At 44.6% G+C, this 23,986-nt stretch overlaps 2 protein-coding genes across 7 annotated transcripts in view; both read right to left on the bottom strand.

Annotated features, from left to right (window-relative positions):
* Positions 1 to 644: 644 nt before the first annotated feature.
* Positions 645 to 23,986, bottom strand: part of LOC131397407 (leukocyte immunoglobulin-like receptor subfamily A member 6) — a 47,508-nt gene continuing 24,166 nt past the window's right edge. For 2 of the 6 annotated variants that reach the window (XM_058530254.1, XM_058530253.1), the window contains 12 exons: positions 11,618 to 11,913; positions 10,450 to 10,561; positions 8,735 to 10,348; positions 7,178 to 7,239; positions 6,652 to 6,777; positions 6,496 to 6,531; positions 6,036 to 6,323; positions 5,577 to 5,876; positions 5,084 to 5,365; positions 4,458 to 4,757; positions 1,075 to 1,207; positions 645 to 956 (listed from right to left, as the gene is read on the bottom strand). In XM_058530254.1, coding sequence (XP_058386237.1) covers positions 947 to 956; positions 1,075 to 1,207; positions 4,458 to 4,757; positions 5,084 to 5,365; positions 5,577 to 5,876; positions 6,036 to 6,323; positions 6,496 to 6,531; positions 6,652 to 6,777; positions 7,178 to 7,199 — 1,497 coding nt within the window. In that variant the 5' untranslated portion in view covers positions 7,200 to 7,239; positions 8,735 to 10,348; positions 10,450 to 10,561; positions 11,618 to 11,913 and the 3' untranslated portion in view covers positions 645 to 946. Of the gene's footprint in view, positions 957 to 1,074; positions 1,208 to 2,163; positions 2,315 to 4,457; positions 4,758 to 5,083; positions 5,366 to 5,576; positions 5,877 to 6,035; positions 6,324 to 6,495; positions 6,532 to 6,651; positions 7,250 to 8,734; positions 10,349 to 10,449; positions 10,562 to 11,617; positions 11,914 to 12,061; positions 12,347 to 12,537; positions 12,574 to 13,088; positions 13,178 to 23,986 lie in introns of those variants that run through there. The other 4 variants (XM_058530252.1, XR_009216761.1, XM_058530257.1 and 1 more) reach the window with 4 other exon arrangements.
* Positions 16,855 to 23,986, bottom strand: part of LOC131397404 (leukocyte immunoglobulin-like receptor subfamily B member 4) — a 52,260-nt gene continuing 45,128 nt past the window's right edge. Inside the window, 5 exon segments of the mRNA XM_058530249.1 lie at positions 16,855 to 17,544; positions 17,623 to 17,766; positions 19,359 to 19,411; positions 19,641 to 19,678; positions 19,769 to 19,811. Of these exon segments, the coding sequence (XP_058386232.1) occupies positions 17,398 to 17,544; positions 17,623 to 17,766; positions 19,359 to 19,411; positions 19,641 to 19,678; positions 19,769 to 19,811 (425 nt within the window). The 3' untranslated portion in view covers positions 16,855 to 17,397.

Below are 23,986 nucleotides of genomic sequence, written 5' to 3'. Positions count from 1 at the left end.
TTTCTCTAAGGTGTATACTCAAAGACCATAGCTGTGTGTCTCTTACTTTAACTAGATAAGTATTATCTACTCTCTAAATTCATGGATATACTTTGCGGTCCTACAAGTAATGAATTAGGATTCTACGTGCATACTATTCTCTCCCACAACTGATATTACCATTTTTCTCTTTGTATCTCATGTGGATGTTCTGGAATTTTGGTCTTGTGATTTCACTGAAGCTGTGCCACAACATTTGAGGTAGGAAAGATCATTACACATAAAATACAAGGAAATTTAGGTGAATTCTGGGACTGTCAGAGTGAAATTCAAAGTTTCCTATTGGTTTGGACTGTCTTGTGAAAGTCAATTCTGTGCATCAGTTCCCAGCTCTGCATCAGGGACCTCATGTTGGCACCTTGAAGTTGGCAATGAAGGGAGTATAGACACCAGAGAAACTGGAGAATGCTTTGAATCAGTGTTTTTAACAATGGGTTTTTCAGAGGCAGTAAGAACTATGCTATCACTTCAGAAAGCAATGTCTTGATTCCCAATGATGATATTTCTGAAGAAACTACACAGGTAGCATCTGATGAAAAATGAAGGGCTTGTGGAGTCCAGAGAGGGTGTTAGGACATCATTTTCTATATATCGCTTTCAGGATGCACCTTTGTTATGCCAATTTATTGATTTATTGAAACAGATTGCATGATCTGAATAAAGAGATCATGGTATGTGGTAACTAGAAATAAAGAAAAATGTATTATATAAAAGTGTACCAGAGGAAGAAAGTGTGAGGAGGTGAGGACCCTAATCTGCCATGTGAGATACATGCTGATTTCACAGAAATGGGGAAATACAGGAGCCAGTCAAGAAAACTCAGCTGTAATCAGGAAGGAAAGTTCCACTGTTCAATGGAAGAAAAGTCCAGACATGGCCCTTGCACATGAACAATGATTCCTCCAACTCACAATGACCTGTAGACAGTTCACACAGCATAAGATCTAGATGTTCTTCCAGAACCTCCTGGGCACACAAGATTTATTCCCAGGACTCTATACTCTGAATGTTGCATTTTTTCTCTTTTGCATTTACCTCCTGGCTGTATCTTGGGGTCTCCTTGTGCTGTGACAAGCCCGAAATAGCAGAATCCCAAGGACCAGCAGGATGAAGGCAGACACACCCATCCGGATGAGATTCTCCACTGTGTAGTCTTGGAGATGTGAGGCTAGGAATTGTGGACAGAGAGATCACAGAGGTCAGGGCAGACAGAACTCACTCCGTGATCCCTGGATGTCTACCCAGGGCACCTGGTTCCCCTTGACAGGACAACACCCTCTGTGTTAATACCGTAACTGAGAATTTCTCCTGCTCACTATTCTTGGTGTATAACTTATTTTGTGATGGGCTGATAGTGTCAGCTGACCCAAAAAAAAAAAGTGAGGATAGAAGAGGACTTGATGCAACTCAAGCCTTTCCCCTGTGTTCTTATAATTCCCTCTGTTTCTCACAGCATAAACATTATACAGTCCCTTCATGAACCCTTTATCTGCTGTAAAAGAATTCCCTCTGTTATCATTGCATTATTTCCATTTCTTTCTTTTTTAAATTTAGACTTTGCTTCTGAGTCATTTGGAACAGAGTTTGGATGTCCCCAAGAACTCAGGATGGAGGAGAAAAATGGTCTCCCAATACAGAAACAATTAGCTTCTTGTATGACCTCTTTTCATTCTGGGATATGGACCATGTAAGCCAGCTCTTCCAGATATGAAAGCTTCTGTTTATTTGAAAACTGAGGACCCAGCATCCATTGATGAGGGGTTGATCATATATATATACATAGAGCATATGTTGTGTTAATTACATGAAATAAATTAGGTAAGAAGGAGGCAGGACAGTTCTGAACAGTGTCACAGTGAAGGTCACACTTGGAGATGACATTTAAGCTGAATCCTAAATAGAAGAAGGAGCCTGAGAAAAGCCACATGAAGACCCAGACAAGGTGTGTCACAAGCTACAGGAAAAGAAGGTCTCCAGAAAGATCTTAGTCTGTTCTTCAAAGAGGAATGAAATCATTTCTGTGGGATGTAGTGGGGGTCCAGAGGAGAAGAGGCTGAGAATCAGGGTCTTAGTACATTCAAGACAGGCCAGAAAGGACAGGACAGTTGAGGGAGGTTCCATCACCTTCATCACCATCAAAATCATCATCATCTTCATCACCATTACCATCATCATCATCATCATCTTCTTCTCTCTCTTTATCTCTCTCTCTCTCTCTCGCTCTCTCTCTCTCTCTCTCTCTCTCTCTCTCTCTCTCTCAGAACTCTGGAAAGTTCTATAAGATTTCAATGAGAAGAGACTGTCATTTGATTTTATATTTGAACTTTTTCATGCTAAAATCCTAGATATGAAAGTGGGTTGCAAGAATGCGTGAATTTCCCAGATTCTTTGAAATTAAATTCATGTAATGGATAATGGCACTCAATAAACTCTAAATAAATGAATGAAAAAAAAAAGATAACCTCTGCCCTCTCCATATTCTATATCCAGAACCAAGGAAGTCCACAGTTCTGGTCTTCAAAGCCTTAAGGAATGTGGAAAATCAGTGGTAGTATAAAATTGCATGAGCTCAAAAAATAGATAATCCTGCAAATCTATTTTGATCAGTTTTAACATAAAAAATATTTAAAAAGTTGTATATCAATTCTAACTATACATCTTCATGTAAAAATTCTAAATAAGCTTATACAAGTCAGAAAGTGTGAATGAACAATAAACATCATTCAGTGTGATTAATATCCAAATGTTTGATACTAAGAAATCTTTTGAATGTATCACATCATGGTTAAAATTACAGAGAAAAAATTCAGAAGATGTACAAAAGACCAGAAAAAAAATCCTAATTTCTCCTAAGAAAAGAATATTTTTTCCTAATAAAACCTGAATGTAACAGAAAAATGAACTGACATGGATTGGACGATAGAATTATATATACAAAAAATATAGATTTTTGGATGTGCTTGTTTTAAAATAATTCGAGCTAAAAATTAAAATATTTTCCTAAAGTGGCACTCAAGTTATCTTAGTATTTTACCTTTTCAACATCATATGATATTTGATGCAAATAAATAAAATAGGTACACAATCTGAAAATGAAGTGAAATTTCTATTTTCTTGAGGTTGATATAATTATTATTAGTAAATCAGAGGAGATCAATTGAAAAACAATTGAGAGGTGGACAATCTGTGGTATTTTGTTAGGATATAAAATTAATATCACTAAGTCAGTATCCCCATAAAGATAGGGAAAGGCTTTCTCAGAAGTTCAACCTCCCAGGAGAGCTGAGCCCACATAGATTCAACCCCACCTCGCAGGGGTCCCTCCCACCCCGACTCCTAGCCTGAATGTCTCTGTGGGACCTCCCCCTGTTCCTGGATCCTGGTGAGTAGTGATGCTGTAGTTGTGAGACAGAGACACAAGAAAGTCAGCGGGTGGGGCCTCTGCCTTGTAACTTTAGTGTAATCTCATTTCCTCTTAGGTTCATTGAGTCTCATCCCATCCCTCTCCCATCCTCAGCTCTGTCTGACACTTCAGGGATGAGGTGTCCCAAGGATGGGAGGTTCCCGTCTATTTCCACCCTCTCATGGGCTGGACCGTCCTCTGTCTAACCTCATCTGTGCTCTGATTATTCCATTGTGTCTCAGAATTTCATGTGGATGGGGCCGAGATAAGGCCTTCAGAGCTCAGAGAGGACAGGGACAGGGGTTCCTCACCTGAAACCAGGAGCTCTGGGACCAGGGACCTGTCCAAAATCACCACCTCAGGGAGCACTGAGACCCCCCTCCCAGTGGATGCCACCCATATATCACAAACCAAGGATGGATGAGGTGAGGGGGTGGGGCTTCCATTCTCCTCACTTCATCCAGGCTGCCCCTCACCCAGGGTGGGCCCCCAACATCTCCCTCTGTATGATCTCCCAAAGGGCCATCCACCCAGCATCAGAGCCCCATGGAGTGCTGTGGTCCCCACCCACATCTCTGCCCAACTCCCAGCTCCCATGGCAGACAAGCCGGTTCTTGAGTATCTGAGGGGGCATCACATCCTCTGAGAGACTCTTAGAACTGGCCTGGGTGGTCTGTGCTTCCTCAGAGCAAAGGGGCTTCAGTGACTCACCAGTTGTTGAGATGAGCCCCGTGGGCGGGGGGTTGGGCTGACCCTGGATGCCCCACTTCGCTCAAACTCTTCTGCTGATCAGCCCTGTGGCTCCCACAAGACCTTCCTTCTGCACCCCTGGCACCTTCTAGACCCAGGTGAGGGGGAAGGGTGTGGGCAGGGGTGGGAGGGCTTCTGAGAGGCAGATGTCTTTCTGGATGATACTCCATCAGAGCCCCCCTCTATCCTATCCCAGCTCAGACATACTTGAGATCAGGGACCCAAATAGATCATAGGGACAGGGGACAGGATTGAGGATCATCACCTGAGACCAGGAGCTCCAGGGGGTCGCTGGGAAGTGACAACAGGTAGGGGGAGGTGCTGTCTGAACCGTAGCACCTGTAGGTCCCCTCATGGTCAGAGGTCACAGGACTGATGGTGAAGTTGGCCTGAAAGGGTGGAGCCATGTCCTGCAGATGAAGGTGCAGGGAAGGAGCAAGTGACCCATTCTTGGACAGATGGAAGGTATCCAACCAGATCTCAGAGCGACACAGCAGGGTCACTTTCTCTCCCCAGGACACTGAGGGCCCTGGTTGTGCTGAGAGGGAGGGTTTATCATACATTCCTGGGAGAGAGGAAGGTTGTGATGTGTAGAGAGCTCCCCCTCCCCACATGCCCTTGACCCTGAGCTGAAGGACCACTGTCCTCTCCACTGTCCTCTCTCCAGGGACTCTGTCTCTAACCCCTCTCAGCTCCTCTCAGTCCCCCTGGGTGAGACTCTTTTATGTCTTTGCCTCTCACTCCCCCTTTCTTCCTTTCTTCCTCCCTCTCCCTAGACCACTGCCCCATCTCAGCCTCTGCTCCAGGACATCCTCACTGGACCCCATCACCACCAGGGTTGACCCTGTGCCCAGGGCCCTGAGCAGACAGTCAGGACATGGGGTTCCTCACCCACGATCAGGATGTCCAGCGGGGCGCTGGGGGCCGACCATGCATAGGAGAGGTTGTGTCCACTGTAGCATCTGTACTGGCCCCCGTGGGTGTGGTTCACATGGCCCAGGGGGAAGTCGGGGCTGTGCTGCCCATGAATATGCTGGGGGTGTGTGAGGCCCTTCTCCTTGGTCAGAGCGAATCTGTCAAAACCAGCCTCTGAGAGACACTGGAGGGTCAGGTTGTCTCCAGACAGCACCAGCGAGCCTGGCTGGGCCAAGAGGGAGGGCTCCCTGTACACGCCTGGAGAGAAGGGACAGTGGCATCGAAGGGGACTCACATCCCACATTGCCCACTGGGCCTGGAGTGAGAGTTCTCATTTTTCAACCCCCTAAAATTCTCACTTTGTGGTTCAGGCCCCAGGAGGCCATGTTACCAACCCCCCATCACCCTCAAGGCTCCACTGAGCTCAGGGCTTACATCACTCACTTTGGGGACCCAGGGGCACCCTCACCTGTCATCACGAGATGCAGAGGGTCACTGGGGTGTGACCACACATAGGGGGAGGAGCTGGAAGAACCATAGCATCTGTAGGTGCCCCCGTGGGAGGTGTTCATGGGGCCCACAGAGAAGACAGCTTGCCACCTCCCACGAAAGCTCCTCGATTCCATTTGTCTGGGCCGGTCAGCTCCTCCCTCCTTCAGCAGATGGAAAGTGTTCAATGTGAACTCTGAGCTACAGGAGAGGGACATTTTCCCTCCTGATGCCACCACAGGGCCTGGGTGGGCTGAGAGGGATGGTGCACTGAACTCTCCTGAGGAAGAAGGAGGGAGCCTTTTAAAGGGGGGACCATCAGCCCACATACCCCAGGTGTGGACTGTGAGAGCTGAGGTCCCCTGAGCCCACACTCCGTTCCCATCTGTCTGTGAGGAGGAGCCCACAGTGGGGAGGGGACCCGACTCCTCCCCCTTACCTGTCACCACCAGGGGCAGGGGGTCACTGCGCTCTGACCAGCCGTTCCAGCTGGTGTGATATGCACACTGATACAGCCCTGCAGTGTGTGAGCTCATAGATTCGATGGAGAAACTGGTCTTGTTGCTGGAGTCCTGTGGGACCTCCATGTCCAAGGGTTTGGAGACCTTATCTTTGTACAGACAGTAGACATCAGCTTGCACAGTCCCCTGACACCAGATGGTCACAGGGCTCCTGATGGTGACCATGGGTCCTGGGTCAGCCCAGATGGAGGGTTTGGGAGGCACTCCTGGAAAGGAATCAGACCTGAAGTGTCCAGGGATCCCTTCTCCCTTCAGTTTCCCCAGCTGTCTCTCAAGGTGCCTCCCAGACTGGTCACCATCAGCCCAGACCCTCTGGGATCCTTCCAGCTGCACATGGGGTTCTTTGGGCTGAAGGAGGAGGTCTGGATGGGAACTCACCTGTCTGTACCTGGTCCCATGGGCCGTGACACAGCCCTGGAAGAGAGTTCCCTGTGAGAATGTGTCCCCCACCCACACATAGAAGCTCCAGGTCTGGTCTGGGCCCCTGAGCACTGGGGTCAGATCTGGGGCTGACCTTGTTTCTCCAAAACTCACCAAGGCAGAGAAGAGCAGTGAGAGTAGGTGTCCTGGCACTGCCTCCCATGATCCCCAGCAGCACCGGTGACTTATAAATTCCACAGAGCCCAGCAGGACAGACAGATGCAGGCGGTGTGACAGAGTCTGTGTGACGTGTCACCGGTTCCTCATTAGAGGCCTCATAGGAAGGGGAACAGCCCCTCCCAGGGCCTCACTCTACTCTCCCTGAAGGATAGGATTGAGGACCAGCAGGCTTCAGGGATCTTCCAGACCAGATCTGGACTCGCCAGACCCCCCACGCACTGCCACCATGGCTCATGTCAAACCCAAATCCAGAGAGTGACACTTGTCCCAGAACATGAGGGTAGAGAACACAGCGCAGGGCCTAGGAGCCAGCCCATTTCAGTTCCATTTCTGACTCTGCCTTTTACAGAAACTTGGTGACCTGAGGTAAATCATTTCCCTTTCCTGAGACTCTGTAAATGCAAATATTCTTGCTTCCTTCCACCATCTGGGCATCAACCAGTGTTGATTGAGCAGTTACTGTGTCCAGACATGAGATTCATTTGTGAAGCTGACCAATTCCTCTCCTGGACTCATGGAGCTCTGATTAGTGACAACAGACAACACAGATATTTAGACAATGAATCATTTGGCTGTAGTTTCCGTAAGTTGTAGAGAAAAAGACAAACAGAATACAGACAGCCTCAATAACATGTGGAAGTCTGGCAACATTGGTGATGGAAGTGTGGGAACTTTCTGGAGAAGGAGAGACTGAGACAAGGTAGGGTCAGTACAAGTGTGGTGAGGGCCCAGCATCCTCAACCAGGAAGAGTGTGAACTAGTCTAAGAACTGTGAGGAATCAGGTAACACTGAACCCTGGTCACACAGGGTCTTGTGCAGCATGTGAGAATTTCTGGATTTTATCTTTCAGACAACAGAATAATTTTCAGTAAAGGAATGTATGAACAGATTGATGTTTTGAGAAGAACACCATTCTGTAGGGACTGTTCTTTAGGAGGACTGTGTTGATGTAAACACTGATAAAACTCCATCATTAATCCAACTCCAAGATGATGAGCAATCAGTAATCTAAGCGGTTTATGAGGGTTTCTCATGTAACCCTTACATAAATCCCACAACAAAAATACATTCACAGTCGAATGGGATGAGGCAGGAAGAGTATTTTGTCATTATCATGGTTAGGAGGTTTGGAGAGGAGTCTACTGTGTTGAAATCAGCTCAGGGAACCACCTATGAGAAGGTACAAATGTGGTAATTACTCAGGTTGTATGTGTCTGGGGAGGGGAAGTGGTCAATTGTATGGAGTTTGGTTTGTAAGGAGGAGCTGGCTTTACTGGGGCTGGAGACTTTAGCTAAACCAGATCATCAACCTCGTGAATTGTCAAGTGGAGAGAGCTGGAATTTATTTGAAGGAAGAAGGAGACCTGTGGAAGGGTTTTGTGCAGGGTAGGGTCAGTGACAGATAAGTTTGGGGCAACGAGAACAAAACACTTCATCAGGGAGTGAGGGCCTGGGGTTAGGGGCAGGAAGGAGGCTGATGGGGTGGCACCAACAAGCGGTCTTGAGTTGTCAACTGAGCTTGACTGTGGTGATGGATCAGGGTCGCGGAAAGAAGAGATCATGGGCAGAACTATGGATTTGTTCATTGTATGTGAGGTAGAAGAGAGTGAAGAATTGAAGGATCCTTCACACTCTGCTTTAGTTGACTGGTAGAACCAATGGGTCTATCACAAGATAGACGACCCCAAGAGGAGAAGGAGGCGTGGGGAGATGTTTATAGCACTGTCAAATGACTCATAGTGGGAACTACCACCTCCCACCTGTCCTGGGTCTGTGGTTTTGTTTCTCCCAAGCTCTTCCTCTCTCTGAATTCCTTGTTTCCATAAGCAGCAGCACCTTCTCTTCATCACTCCTCATCAAAACCTCTGAGTCATTTCTACCTCCTCACCACCTCTTGTCCCCCAGATCATGACTCTTCATCTAATACCGTGGATTCTGTCTCCATGCTTTGGGAAAATGCACTATTAAAGACAATTCATAGGTTTTAATTTAAGACAAGAGGGAACACTTATTGACCATCTACTTCGAGCAGGTAACATGCCCACTCCCATTTTCTTCATTGTAGGAAATTGATCACAACCCCACCTCTCAGAGTTGTTATGGGGTCAGTAGTGCCTGAGAATAGAAGAATCTCAGTCAGGTGTCATTTCTATGCCTGATTAAGACGTGTGCTGTAAGAGACTTATGGTAGGAAGGGCTACTTGGAAGCACCAAAATCTGATCTCCTAATCAACCAACAATATAAAGCAGAATCAAACCACATCCTTGGTCAACTTGCAGATGACCACAGACTTAAAGGATGCAGGAATGATCATCCTGCATTCCATACTCTAGCAGATCAAGAGCGAAGGTGAAAATTCATCAGTGCAGTGTGTTCATCTCTAAGCTCTGTGGCACTTGGGGCAGCTCTTTTCTGGTGAGGATCCTACCGCAGATAAAACTCTGCAGGGACGTGGGGAAACTTCTCTAGATATAAGGGACCTACAAGAAACCGTGTTCTTTTTACTTGCATTTCCTTTTATTGATGTAAAATCCACATAACACATTGTTGACCTTGTTAAATTACATAATTCACTGAAATTTAGAAAGTTCACAATGTTGCAACCACCGCTTCCGTCTAGTTCCAAGAGATTTACATCACCCCAAAAGAAACACGAAGGAGTCAGTCTCCACTCCCTCCTCCAGCTCAGCCTCTGACAAACACAAATCTGATTTCTGTCTCTATGGGTTTTCTTTTTCTGTCTGTTTCTTATAAATGGAATTCTACAAAATGTGTCTGGCTTCTTTTACTTAGTTTCATAATTTTGATATTCACCCACACTGTAGTGTGTATCAGTACTTCTTTCCTTTTATGGTTGAATAAAAGTCCAATGTTATGGAGATACCACATTTTGTTTATCAAAAGTGGTCCAGGGGCCGGCCCCGTGGCTTAGCAGTTACGTGCGCGCGCTCCGCTACTGGCGGCCCGGGTTCGATCCCGGGCGTGCACCGACGCACTGCTTCTCCGGCCATGTTGAGGCCGCGTCCCACATACAGCAACTAGAAAGATGTGCAACTATGACATACAACTATCTACTGGGGCTTTGGGGGGAAGAAAAGGAGGAGGGTTGGCATGGATGTTATCTCAGGGCTGATCTTTCTCACAAAAAAAAAAAAAAGTGGTCCAGAGCATGAAGGTATGTATAGGTGTGGATAGAAACCCTCATATATATACCCTCAGGTATATATTGAAGGATATACCCTCATGTCATAGGGGTGAGTAAAGAAAGAGGGGAGTAAAGGAGATTCAACAATGGTGGGGGGTGGGGAACACCGTGGTTAAGTAGAGAAAGAATCTTGACTGGGAACACCCAGACATTTTCCTGCACCCAAACCATGTTACTATCTCAATATTCTCAGCAGCGAGTTCAACCAACATATGATGCAGATTTTCTTTCAGAACCTCCTGGGTCCATAAGATCCATTTTCAAGGTTCTACCTCACTGAGCAGTGGGTTTGTTGTCTCTTGTGTTTATCTCCTGGCTGCATCTATGTTCCTCTGGCTGTGTGGAGCCTGAGATAGCAGAATCCCAAAGACTACCAGGATCAAGTCAGTCACGTCCACCCGGATGAGATTCTCCACTGTGTAGTCTTGGGGATGTGAGGGTAGGTATTGTGGTGAAAGAGACCAAAGAGGTCAGGGCAGAGCAAAATCACCCCAGGATCCATGGATGTGCCCCCAGAGCACCTACCTCCCCTTGATAGGACACAACATTCTGTGCCAGACCCATGATGAGAATTTCTCCTGCTCACCACTCTTGGGGTCTGACTTGTTGTGTGATGGGCTCGTGCTGTCAGCTGCTTCTGAGAATCATAAAATGAGGGTGTGAGTGAGGAGAGCTGAGTCCAACCTTTCAGTGTGTTCTCAGTTCTGATATCCTCTCACTTCCCACAACATAAGATCTATGTACTACCTTAATGAACCCCTTCTCAGCTGAAGCCAGTTTCCCTCTGGACTCCTTGGATTCTCCGGACTCCCTGTGTTGTGTGAATTCAGATCTCATTTCTGAGTCTCAGCGCAACACACTTTGGCAGTGCCCCAAGAGGTCAGAACAATTTTCTCTCCAATTCAGAAGTAATGGAGCTCTTGTGTGTTCTCTGTTCCCTCTGGGATACAGGACCATATAAGCTGAATCCCTTGGAGATGAGAGTATCCACTTATTCAACAGCTGAGGACTCAAGATCCAAGGATATGGGGTTGGTCGTATATTTTTACATATATACACATACAAACATATACACATTTACACATATAAACACACACATATATCTATGCATATTTCTTACAAATGGTAGTGTTAAGTCAGTGATTCATTAAGACAGTGTTTCTGATTTTCTGGAGTGTGAATGTGGTTGAGTAGACCAACAGAAAACATGTAAACCCACATCAGATGAAATATATTAGTTATTTGGATAAATATTTTTAAATGAGGATTAGATATATTTATGTTTATACTTATAATATATATGTATGCATATGCATATAAATATATAATAGAAGTAAAATTCTAGGTATATGTAAGGTAACTGTAGATATGTGCACGTGTGCATATATACAAAGAGAGAAGGAGAATTTAATAGATAAGGAGGAGGCGGGACTGTTCTGAGCTGTGTCATCAGTGAAGGTCACCCTTGGAGATGACATTTCGGTTGATTCCTGACAGGGGAGAAGTAGCCTCAGATGAGCGATGTGAAGACCCTTCTCTCTTCCTGAGTCTCCAGCTCTCACTGCATCTCACTCTCTGTATCTCTGGCCTCAGAATCCCTGGGATCCTGTCACCTCATCATCCCACCAGGGGCTCTCCTGAGGACCTGTCTCAGGCCCTAAGACATTCATGGTCAAGAAAGGGACACCCTAACCTGAGACTAGGAGCTCCGGGTGTCACTAGACTGTGAAAACACCTGGGGGAAGTTCCTGCAACAGCCATAGCATCTGAACATCCACCTGTGGAAGGGGATCACAGGGCCTACAGGGAACACAGCCTAGAACTGCCATTGGGGTGTAACTGCGAGTCCAGGGTCCAGGAAGGCTTGTGTTCTCCTTCCTTAGAATTGACCTGTCATATCACAGCCATGAGCCACAGTGGAGGGTAACATTCTGCCCTGAGGTCACCACAGGGCTCAACAGGCTGAGAGGGTGGGTTTGCTGTAGAATCCTAGGAGAGGAGGAGGCAGCGTGTTGAATGGGGCTCACACCTCCCTCATATCCCCCAGGGCTGGTCTGTGAGAGGAGACACACCCCTGAGAGCAGACCCCCTTCCTGAGGGCAGAGCCTGAGGCTGGGACCCTTGAGTGTCTTCTCACTTGTCACCACCAGCTCCAGGGGGTCACTGTGCTCTGACCAGCCAGTGGGGCTGAGATAGTAACAGCGATATTGCCCTGCATATTGCTCTGTTGTGTGTGGGATGGAGAATGTGGTCTCGTCCTGAGGCTCTTGTGGCTTTTGTCTAGTCCCAGGCTCTGGGCTTCCCTCTTTATCCAGACAGTACTCCTGGGCCTCCAGTGTCCCCTGACACCAGACGGACATGAGTATCCCCCAGGGGATCACAAAGCCTGGCTCAGCCCAGATGGTAGGTTTGGGGAGGGTCCCTGGAAGGAAATTAGAGGCTGAGTCACAAGACATTCCCCACCCCGAGTTCCCCAGCTCTCAGCCTGAGGACCCTCACAGATGTCCCCCATCATTCAGCTGAGAGCTTCTGTTCCCAGTCCCCAACTGCCTAAGTGTGGCCCTTTGTCCCCAGTGATGAAGTGGCATCTGGGACACCTGGGGACGGACTCACCTGTCTTCACTGGGGCACTGGGGCCCACAGTTAGCCCTGGAAGAGAGTTCCCTGTGAGAGATTTATCCCTGAATCCTGAGCAGAATCCCTCCTTCCCACGAGCCTCCTGAGTCCTGGGGTCTCCTGACAGACAAGGGCCTGACTGTGGGGTGGGACCCTCCAAGACTAGGACTTCCCCTCTCCCCCTCAACTTTCACCAAGGCAGAGCGGGGCCATGAGTGTCAGAGTCATGGCATCTCCTCTCTCTGGCCCCAGCTGTGCAAATAGAGGAGACCACGGTGCTTGGCAGGACAGGTAGACTCTCAGGGTGTGGCCACTCGGAGGCTGGTGCTCCCCCTCATGGGGTTGTCACATCAGCAGCCCCACAGGAAGGGGAACTGCCTTTTCTCAAAAGCCTGGCTCTCATTTCCAGGACAGAGCAGCAAATAAACTCAGAGATGCCCCTTCCGGGTAATGGTGACCAAGGGCATATCCTTCCCTCTCAGAGTCTCCCCAGTGAGGTCTCCTTCATCCTCAACCCATCTGTCAGCACATCCCTGCGAGGTCCTCACCATGGACAGTGGTCATCCAGGCCCTGGAGACGCTTCAGGGAAGATGCACTGCAGAGCTCAGATCAGCAGAGACACACGCTCAATGTCTAACTGTACAGTTCAAGTCGAGGTCATTGTGACAATGAGCACAACGGAGAAATACAGTGAAATAAGGGAAGGAAACATCACTCCTCCCCTGGCCCTGGAGTGTGGGCTTTCTTTCTATCACAGCCCCCTTCATGGACTTCTCCTTTTTCTTACAACAGTGTCCATCCCCATCTCTCTTGGAACAAACCTCTGAGTCCTTCCTGCCTCCTCAGATCCCTTGTTCCCTTGGGCAGAGCTCCTCTGCTCATCCTGGGGTCCTGTCTTCAGCTTTAGGGGACAATGAGTGATTAGAGCTCTGATTTTTTCAGGAAAATTGATCTTTATTTAAATATTTTTCTACCACCCACTGCCTGTGTGGATGAGCAATAATACTGCAGTCAGAGTTTTTCCCCATTTTAAAAGTTATTTTTCATCTGAGTCTATGTGGAAGACTGAAGTGTGATTTTCCTCTCTTGAAATAACCTTGTCAGGTTTTCTTGCTAGCCTATGAATATGTGTGGGACTGTGTGTGCTCTAGAAAAATGTCCATAAGACTAGTGTTTAATCTTCCATAGTGTTTGGAAGAAGTCAACTGGGAATCTTGCCGGATCTGGGGTTAATTTTGTGGGATAATTTTAATTTTTAGATATAATTTATTTCATAGCTCAAAGATGATTCAGATTTTCTATTTATTCTTGAGATTGTTTTGGAAAATTTTGGAGGGATTAGTCCATTTTATCCAAATTGGATAATATTCTTCACACAGTCCATTTACATCTATCGTGAAAGGATTTCAATCTAAAACGGAACTGAAGGATATGAAATGGGGAATTCCACACATGAGTCCTCAGGAAAATGAAACTTAAGGACTGAAAGATTGATTTCTCATAAATGCCGGATTTAAAGAAAATGGAAACTTATCCCTCAACCAATGAACATCCACCCAGAACCTCTCCTCATCCTCAAACCAATGAACTTGCTGCTTGGATGCTAGCTAAATGCCACCCTCTGTGTAGTCCTTGCCCATAAACACAGCCCATCCCAAACCCTCAAAGCACTCGCCTGCAGATTGCTACAGTTTTCTTGTTGATAATTGCAATCCCTCTGCTATTCCTGAATAAACTCAATTTTTGGTAATTGGAGCTTATCTCAGTATACCTCTTTGTTTAGGTTGACACTATAAAAACTATAAAAGTTTGTGCAATCTGTACTGATGTCTCTTTTTCATTTCTGATATGAGTAATTTATATCTTATCTCTATTTCTTGTCAGTGTTCCCAGGATTTTATACATTTTAAGAATAATCAATAATAAACATTTTTGGCTTTATTAATCTTATTGACTGAATGCTTGTGTCCTCCAAATTCATATGTTGAAACCTCAACCCCAGTGTGGCTGTATTTGGAGCTGAGGCCTCTGAGAAAGTAATTAAGGTTAAATGAGGTTATAAAGCTGGAGTCCTGATTTGATAACATTAGTGTCCTTATAAGAGGAGAAACCAGAGAGCTCGCTCTCTGTCTTTCTCCATGTTCTCACACTTAGGAAAGGTTCTGTGAGCCACAGTAAGAAGGGGCTGTCTGCAATCCCAGGGGAGAGCCCCCACCAGACACAACCCCACTGCACCTTGATCTGGGACTTCCAGGCTCCAGAACTGTGAGATAATGCATTTCTGTTGCTCAAATCGCCGAGTCTATGATTTTTTGTTACAGAAGCCTGAGAGGAATAATACAGTCATGAGACACATAACGATGTTTCAGTCAACGGCAGACTGCATACACAAGAGTGGTCCCAGAAGATTAGTACCACATAGTCTAGATGTGTAGTAGGCTATACCATCTAGGTTTGTGTAAGTGCACTCTCTGCTGTTTGAAAAATGATGAAATCTCCTAATAACACATTTCTAAGAATGTCTTCCTGTTGTTAAGCGACGTATGACTGTATGTATTTGGTACTGAGACGTGGGGTGCTGCTGTAACAACTACCTAAAATGTGGAGTCAGCTCTGGAACTAGTAACCGGAAAAGCATGGAGGAGTTTTGAGGTTCATGCTACAAAAAGTCTAAGTGCTGCGGACAGATAGATGGAGGTTAAAGGTGAGTCTGTTGAAAGGTCAGAAAGAAAAGAGAAGAGCTGGAGAAAAAGTCTCATCTTTTTAGGGAATACATGATTAATCATGAACAGAATGTTGGTATAAATAAGCACAGTAAGGTCCATTCAAGTAAGACCTCAGATGCAAATGAAGAACGAATTATTAACAATGGAGAAAAGACGATCTTTGTTATAAAGTGGCAAAGAACTTGGCTGAATTGTGTTCTGATGTTTGTAGAAGATAGAACTTGAGAACCATGAAATTGTATATTTAGCTGAAGAATGTTGATTTGTGGGCTGGATCCTCCTGACTGTTTATAGTACAATACAAGAGGAGAGGGATGAATGGAAGAATGAATTGTTAAGCGAATGGACCCAGAACTTAAAGATTTGAAAAATTCTCAGCTGTCCATATTGCAACAAATGGAAAGTGTGTTTGGGAGAGAACCCCAAAGGTGGGGATGGACTCCCAGTTGGTAATGAGGTGAAGAGATTGTGCAGCAGAAACACTGCTAGTTTGAACTGAAGGGGGTGGAGACGGGAGAAAATGAATGAAAGACTTCAGACTTCTTAGATCTACAGGATGGGACCACAGAGCTATTCAGCTGAAACATGTGCTCTTCTTCACGAAAACAGAATGGTGACTACAAAGGCAGTTCAGAGGTCATCAGGGCTGCATCCTTGGTTTCAATGATTGGGTCACTGCCTTGATTTCAACAGGTCAGATGGTGTCTGCTCAGAGCAGTGGAAGGGTCCTCACAAAATCACACGAGGCATTGAACGTGCTTGGAACCCATCACCCCTGTCTTTTTTCCGATTTCTCCCTTTGGGAGTCGGACTTGGACTGCCCCAACATTGCATTTTAAAATCACATAGCTACAGCAACTAGAAGGCTGTGCAACTATGACATACAGCTATCTACTGGTGCTTGGGGGGGGGATAAATAAATAAATAAAAATTTATAAAAAAACTGTTAAAAAAAAAAAGAAACACATAGCTTGTCTAGGTCACAGTTTCACAACTACAGAGGAATTCTGCTTCTGGATGAATCTTACCCCCACTCTCACCCATGTCCAATTTAGATGATATTTAGATGAGACTTTGGATTTCAGACTTGATAGTTGATGCTGGAATGAGTGGGGATTTGGGGGGACTGGAGAGATGGAATGAATGTGTTTTGTGTGGGAGAAGAACATGAATTTGGAAGGCTCAAGAGTGGAATGTTGCGCACGGAATGTTTGTGCCCTCCTAAAATTCATATTGAAGTCCTAACACCCAGTGTGCCTGAATATGAAGATGGGCCCTCTAAGGAAGGAATTAAGGATAAATGAGATCATAAGGATGGGGTTCTGATTAGACAGGTTAGTGTCCCTATAAGAAAAGACACCAGGGATCTCTCTCTCCACCTCACACACACCGAGGAAAGGCCATGTGAGCAGAAACGAGAGAGCAGTCACCCACAACCCAAGGGGAGAGCCCTCAAAGGACACTGACCTGTCCACACCTTGGTCTTGGCCTTCCTGGCCTCCAGAACTGTGAGCAAATAAATTTCTGTTGTTTAAGACACTCAGTCTATGGTCTTTTGTTATAGCAGCCTAAGCAGACTAACACATCTGATTTTTCTCTTTTTTTATTCATTCCATATAAATATATATTCTTATTATTATTATATTCCTTCATCCACTGTCATGGTATGAGTTTGCCACTCTTTTTCTAACTTCTTTAGATGTTCACCTAGGTTGTTGATGTTCAGGCTTTCTTCCCTATCTAATAATCTCATTGAGGCACTTAATTGTCTCACTTGATCTTGATATATAACATTTGCATTACCATTTAAGTAAAACTATGTGTTGATGTATAAGATTTGGCATTATCATTTAAGTAAAAAAAAGTTCTATCTTCATTTTGGTTGTCTACTCTCAGTCATTGGTTATGTACAAGTGTATTGCTTTATTTCTAATAATATAAGGCTAATATTTATATTCGTCTGCAGAGTTAGGTGACTTCTAAAGTCCTGGGATGTCCTGCTTGCTTACAAAAGGCCCCCAGGCTCCAGTTCATCAGATGAGTGTCCACTGGGGGCAGCCCTACTGCCTTCTGGGGCCCCTGCAGTCTCCCCCCCACCCCCTGGAAGGTGAGGTCTGGATCCTTCTTGGGCTAGAGGATGGCCAGAGCTGCATACACACTGGGTTCAGCTGGGGGGCCCCCTGCCTGGGAGGAAGGGGCTGTGGTTGTCTCCTGTCCAAGATTCAAACTGTGCAGCTGGGCGTAGGTCACATCCTGGGGGTCTTCAGATGCAGTAGCCTGGAGGGGACAGAGTGAGAGTCAAGGATGTGCCTGGGGTGGGGAGAAGCCAGGGCTCCAGGAATGCAGAGGACTCACCTGACTGTCTTCTCCCTCTTGTCTGTCCTCTGTCTCCAGAAATCTCTCTGACAGGGGGGAAGGCAGGGTGTCCACCCCCCGTCTGTGACTTGCACGGTTCACCTGGGCGTACATCACTCCCTGAGGGTCTTCCTTGCCAGCGGTCTGCTGGGGGAGACATTGAGGGGGTGAACTCCTCTCCTTGTTTCCACATTTGTCCCTCTTCAGTTATGTTTCCTCCCAGAAGACAGAGACTTGATTTTAAAACACAAATCAGATCTTCTGACTCCCTTGTTCAGATATGTTTTCAATCAGGTTTATAACACCTAGTCTAAGACAGAGCCTTGTCAGAGATTCCCAATAAACATTTGTTGACTCACTGACTAAATGAATGAACTAATGTGGGGGAAACTAGGGGTCTTAAAGGACATTCATTAAGTTTTGATTCATTCACTTCACTCCATATACATATATAATATATATACATACATAAATATAAATACATACATACATACATATACATATAGAGAGAGACAGAGACAGAGACAGAGACAGAGACAGAGACAGAGACAGAGACAGGGCACTTGCCAGGGGGCCAAGAAGCAGACAGATAATGGCCCTGCCCTCAAGGAATTCATGGTCACTGGGTTGGGAACAGGCCATAAAGAAGGAAACAAGGTAATCTGGGGTGGAGATAAGTGTTAGGAAGAAAGTGAAATAGTGATGCAGTAGAGAATAAGTGAACCGCTTTATTCAGGACGATGTTTCTCCACTCAGAAGGATCGGCGTCTTGGCCAGATGATTGTCATTGGGGACATAGTGTGAAATGTAGGACATTGAGCAGCATCTTTGGCCACTAGAGGACACTGGCATCCCCCCTCCCAGCTGTGACAACAAAACGTCTCTAGACATTGGTGCGGAGATAAGGGAAAGGGAAGAATAGAGAAAGACTTCTGGATTTTTTGGAGGAAGTGAACACTGAGACAGAAACAACTCTTTTGGGGAGATTTAAGAATTGTGTATGTGACGTTGAAATGCCTGCTGGATGCACGGGTAGGTAGATCTATGAGGCTGGTGCTCAGGCACAGGGTCAGGGCTGGAAATGATTGTGGAATCATGAACACAGAGGTGGTCCAGCTATACCTGGGATTAAATAAATGTGACCACATAAAACTGTCTCATGGTGAGGTTAACAAAATGGCTGAGTGGGCTTTCTGTGAGAGTAGGAGCCAAACGCCGACCATTACACCCAAGGCATGTTATTGTGCAGTTCCACTGCATCTAAATCCACAAAATCAGAGAAAAGAGAGTAAACAGAGAAAAAGGAAGGCAGAGGGTCCTAGTGCAGGGATGGGCTAGTCTATAGTGGGCCTCTGTGTGAATAAGAAAAGACATACCTCTCAGATCCCACCAGTAGGGTCTCAAATCCACGATCCCTATTGTGCAGTGCACAGACTATACAACTGTCCCTGGCAGCACTACCATTATGAGACATGGAGGACCAATGATTAGAAGAACCAAGTAAGGAGACCCGGAAGGAGAAGCCCACATGGAATCAGGAAAATCCCACTGGGGAAAACCCCACCCTGCTGCTGGGACACCATAGTGTCCCAGCAGCCTGTGTGTATCATCTTTCAAGAGGAAGTGTGAGGCCAGATGCTGCTGAGAGCCAAGTGACAGGAGGATGGAGAAGCAGCGGTGGATTTAGCTTATTAACAAGACTGTGCCTGGTGCCCGGACAGGAGCAGGGGGCTTACCTGACCGTCCAAGTCTTTGTCCTCATCAGGCTGGTAATCTCTCACGGCAGCATCTGGAGAATGAGAAGATTCTACCTCATGCCAAGATTCCTGAAATCCTGCAGTCCCACACCCCCATCCCTTCCTTGGGTGGGGAAACTGAGGCCCAGCAAGAGGTAGGGATGTGCCTGGGATCACACAGACTTGGAATTTTTCATGATTCTTCACCCCCAAGCCAAGAACCCTCACCAACCAATCTCCCTGCCCCCATATCCCATCAGGGCCACCCTCCTCCCCGGTTACACTGGTTCTCCTCCTGGACTTGAGCCATGGAGCTGGAGCTGAGGGGGGAAAACAGGAGCATTAGGTGGTGGTGAAGGAGTTGCAGGTGATGGTGGGAGGTCAGGGGAGGGTCGTTGGGGAGAAATTACCTTTTCTGTGAGGCTCTGGTCTTAGCTTCAGGATCTAAAGTACCTGGATGAAGTTAGAAATCAGTGTCTAAACTACCCAGAACCAGGCTCCCAGGGTTTCATTAAGATCTCAGAGGATTTGAGCCCTTACAAAGTCTTGTCTATACACCCCCACCCCGTCCATTTGGAATTCACAATAAACAAGACTAAACTGTAACACACAAAACTTGCAAGGATGATTTAAACAAATTTTTATAAAAAGTAAAGAACATTTTTCAAAGTCTAAGTCTGTTCTTAATTAAATCTCTTCATTCTAAATGATTTTATAATAATTTTCTTTGTTACAGAAAAATTTATGAGAACTTGTATTTTATTCCCACATCACCTTGACCTACATTCCTGATTTGGTAATACTTTACCAGAGAGAAATAGAGATGAGATAGAGATGGAGACAGAGATGGAGATGGAGATAAAGAGAAAGTCATGAGAGAGAGAGAGAGAGAGAGGAGAGGGCTATTATGTATGTATCTATGCACATATACATAAACATATGCACACACCCATAGGTAGACATACAGACAGACAGACAGACAGAAGTAGATAGATAGATAGATAGATAGATGATAGATAGATAGATAATTTTTTCTGATATAATGCACCATCACCACTAAATACCCTAGCATGTTCTTCCCATAAACGTGAACACTCATCTATGTAACCCTAAACTCCCAGTCAGGAGATCTACATTGATGCAACACTTTCACCAAATCCTCACTCCCAATTCATGCTCCACCAACTGCCTAACAGCATCTCTTTTCCTTCTGGTCCAGGGTTTTGCTCAGGAATAAATGTTGCCCTCATTTGCCCTGTGTCATCAGTCTCCTGCAATCTGGAAGAACTCCTCAGTCTTTCTCTGTCCCTTGTTCCCTTGACTATCTTCAAGAATAAAGGATTTGCATTCTGTAGGGTGACCCTCAGCCTGGTTCTATCCCATGTCTAACTATGAGCAGACTAAGGTCATGTATTCTTGGATCTACACACCATAAATGAGTCTGTGATCATGTCCCTTGACATCAGGGGCTCGGGATGTCCTCCTGTCCTATCCCTGGTGATGTTCATTCTGATCACCCAATCAAGAATGTATCTGCCAGGTCTCTCATGGTGAAACCCCATTTTCCCTTGGGATTTGATTGGTATCTGGGGGTAGTTATTAGAGTATTAATCCAATATCATGACGCTCTTCAAACATACTACAGTCGTTGTTAGAATCCATTGATGACTCTCATATGATCATCCACTATGATGGTAACTAAGTAACGATGATCTCTTTTCATTACTCCTGCATTGATTAGTTGGCATTTTACTCTAAAGTTTTCCCATGTATTCGTTTATTTATTCATTCATTTGTATATATCACTATGAACTAATGGATTTCTGTTTTATTCAATGCATTGTAATCCAATACTCAGGTTATCTACTTAGATGCTTAGATTAATTTAGTCTTTTTCCAGAAGAAGTTCCTTCCAGCTTGCACCTGTGTCATTTTGAATTGTCTCCATCATTATTTGAGAGTTTTTGCACTTTCTGGCAACAATAAGATGCTCCAGCATCCCTCTACTTCTCACCTTGTCTCAACCTGAAATAAAGAATTTCTGTACCCTGCTACTTTACTGTATTCGTTTATTATTTCTAATAGTTTTTTTGTGGATTCTTTAGGGTTTTCTATATATAAAATTACGTCTTCTGCAAATAGTGACAGCTTTACTTCTTCCTTTCCAGTTTGGATCCCTTTTATTTTTTTTTCCTGCCTGATTGCTCTGGCTACGACTTCCAATATTATGTTAAACAAAAGTGGAGAGAGTGAACATCTTTGTCTTGTTCCTGTTCTTAGAAGAATAGCTTTCAGTTTTTCACCAAAGAGTATGATGTTAGCTGTGGGTTTGTGATATATGGCCTTGTGTGTGTGCGTGTGAGGAAGATCAACCCTGAGCTAACATCCATGCTAATCCTCCTCTTTTTGCTGAGGAAGACCGGCTCTGAGCTAACATCTATTGCCAATCTTCCTCCTTTATTTTTTCCCCCAAAGCCCCAGTAGATAGTTGTATGTCATAGTTGCACATCCTTCTAGTTGCTGTATGTGGGACGTGGCCTCAGCATGGCCGGAGAAGTGATGCGTCGGTGCGTGCCCAGGATCCGAACCCGGGCCGCCAGTAGCAGAGCACGTGCACTTAACCACTAAGCCATGCGGCCGGCCCTATATGGCCTTTTTTATATTAGGGTACTTTCCTTCTATACCCATTTTATTCAGAATTTTTATCATAAATGGATACTGTATCTTTTCAAATGTTTCTCTGCATCTATAGAGATGATCATGTGATTTTTTTCTTCGTTTTGTTAATGTAGTGTATCACGTTGATTGATTTGCAGATTTTGAACTATGCCTGCATCCCTGGAATAAATCCCACTTGATCATGGTGTATGATCCTTTTAATGTATTATATTCAACTTGTTAACATTTTGTTGAGGACTTTTGCATCTATGTTCATCAGTGATATGAGCCTATAAAATATCTTAGTTTTCTTTTTTTGTGTTGTCCTCGTCTGGTTTTGGTATCAAGGTATGTTGGCCTCATAGAATGAGTTAGGAACTGACCCCTCCTCTTCAATTTTTTGGAAGAGTTTGAGAAAGATAAGTATCAAGTCTTCTTTGAATGTTTTGTAGAATTCATCAGGGAAGACTTTTGGTCCTGGACTTTTGTTTTTTGGGAAGTTTTTGATTACTATTTAAATCTCTTTGTTTTTTGGGAGGTTTATGATTACAGTTTCGGTCTCCTTACTGGTGATCAGACTATTCAAATTTTCTCTTTCTTCATGATTCAGTTGTGGAAGGTTGTATGATTCTAAGAATTTATCCATTTCCTCTAGATTATCCAATCTGTTGACATATAGCTTTTTGTAGTATTCTCTTATCCTTTGTATGTCTGTGGTATCCATTGTAATTTCTCCTCTTTCATTTCTGAGCTTATTTACTTGAGCCTTCTCTTTTTTCTTGGTGAACCTAGCTAAAGGTTTGTCAATTTTGTTTACCTTTTCAAAGAACAAGCTCTTAATTTTATTGATCTTTTCTATTGTCTTTTTTTTTTGAGGAAAATTGGCCCTGAGCTAACTTCTGTTGTCAATCTTCCTCTTTTTCTCCCCAAGCCCCAGTACATAGTTCTATATCCTAGTTGTAGGTCCTTCTACTTCTTCTATATGGGACACTGCCTCAGCATGGCTTGATGAGCAGTGAGCAGGTCTACCACCAAGATCCAAACCAATGAACCCCGGGCTGCCGAACTGGAATATGTGAATTAAACCACTATGCCACTTGGTCGGCTCTTCTATCATCTTTTTATTCTCTAATTCATTTATTTCTGCTCTAATTTTTATTATTTTCTTCCTTCTACTAATTTTGGGCATTGTTTCTTTTTCTTTTTCTAGTCCTTTTAGGTGTATTCTTAGATTGTTTATTTGAGATTTTTCTTGTTTCTTGAGGTAGGCCTTTATTGCTATAATCTTCCCTCTTACCACTTTTGCTGTATCCCATAAATTTTGGTATGTCATATTTTCATTTTCCTTTGTCTCTAGGTATTTTTTGTTTTCTCCTTTGACTTCTTGTTAACTCTACAGTTATTCAGTAGCATTTTGTTTAATCTCCACGTATTTGTGACTTTTCTAGTTTTCTTCCTTTAGTTGATTTCCAATTTCATACCATTGTGGTCAGAAAAGATGGTTGGTATTATTTCAATCTTCTTAAATTTTTTGAGACTTGTTTTGTGGCCTAAGACATGATCTATCCTGGAGAATGCTCCATGTCTACTCAAAAAGAAGGTGTATTCTGAAGTTTTTGGATGGAATGTTCTATATATATCTACTAAGCCATGTGGTCTAATGTGTCATTTAAGGCCAATCTTTCCTTATTGATCTTCTGTCTGGATGATCTATCCATTGGAGTAAGTAGAGTGTTTAATTCCCCTACTATTACAGTGTTACTGTCCATTTCTCTTTTTATGTCTGTTAATATTTTCTTTATGTATTTAGGTGCTCCTATGTTGGATGCACAGATGTTTACACGTATTATGTCTTCTTGTTGGATTGTTCCCTCTATCATTATGTAATGCTCTTCTTTGTCTCTTATTAAAGTTTTTGATTTAAATTCTATTTTCTCTGATATAAGAATTGCTAACCAAGCATTCTTTTT

The sequence above is a fragment of the Diceros bicornis genome, chromosome 34, assembly GCF_020826845.1.
Source record: "Diceros bicornis minor isolate mBicDic1 chromosome 34, mDicBic1.mat.cur, whole genome shotgun sequence".
Taxonomy (NCBI): domain Eukaryota; kingdom Metazoa; phylum Chordata; class Mammalia; order Perissodactyla; family Rhinocerotidae; genus Diceros; species Diceros bicornis.
This window is presented reverse-complemented; position numbering and strand designations above follow the sequence as displayed.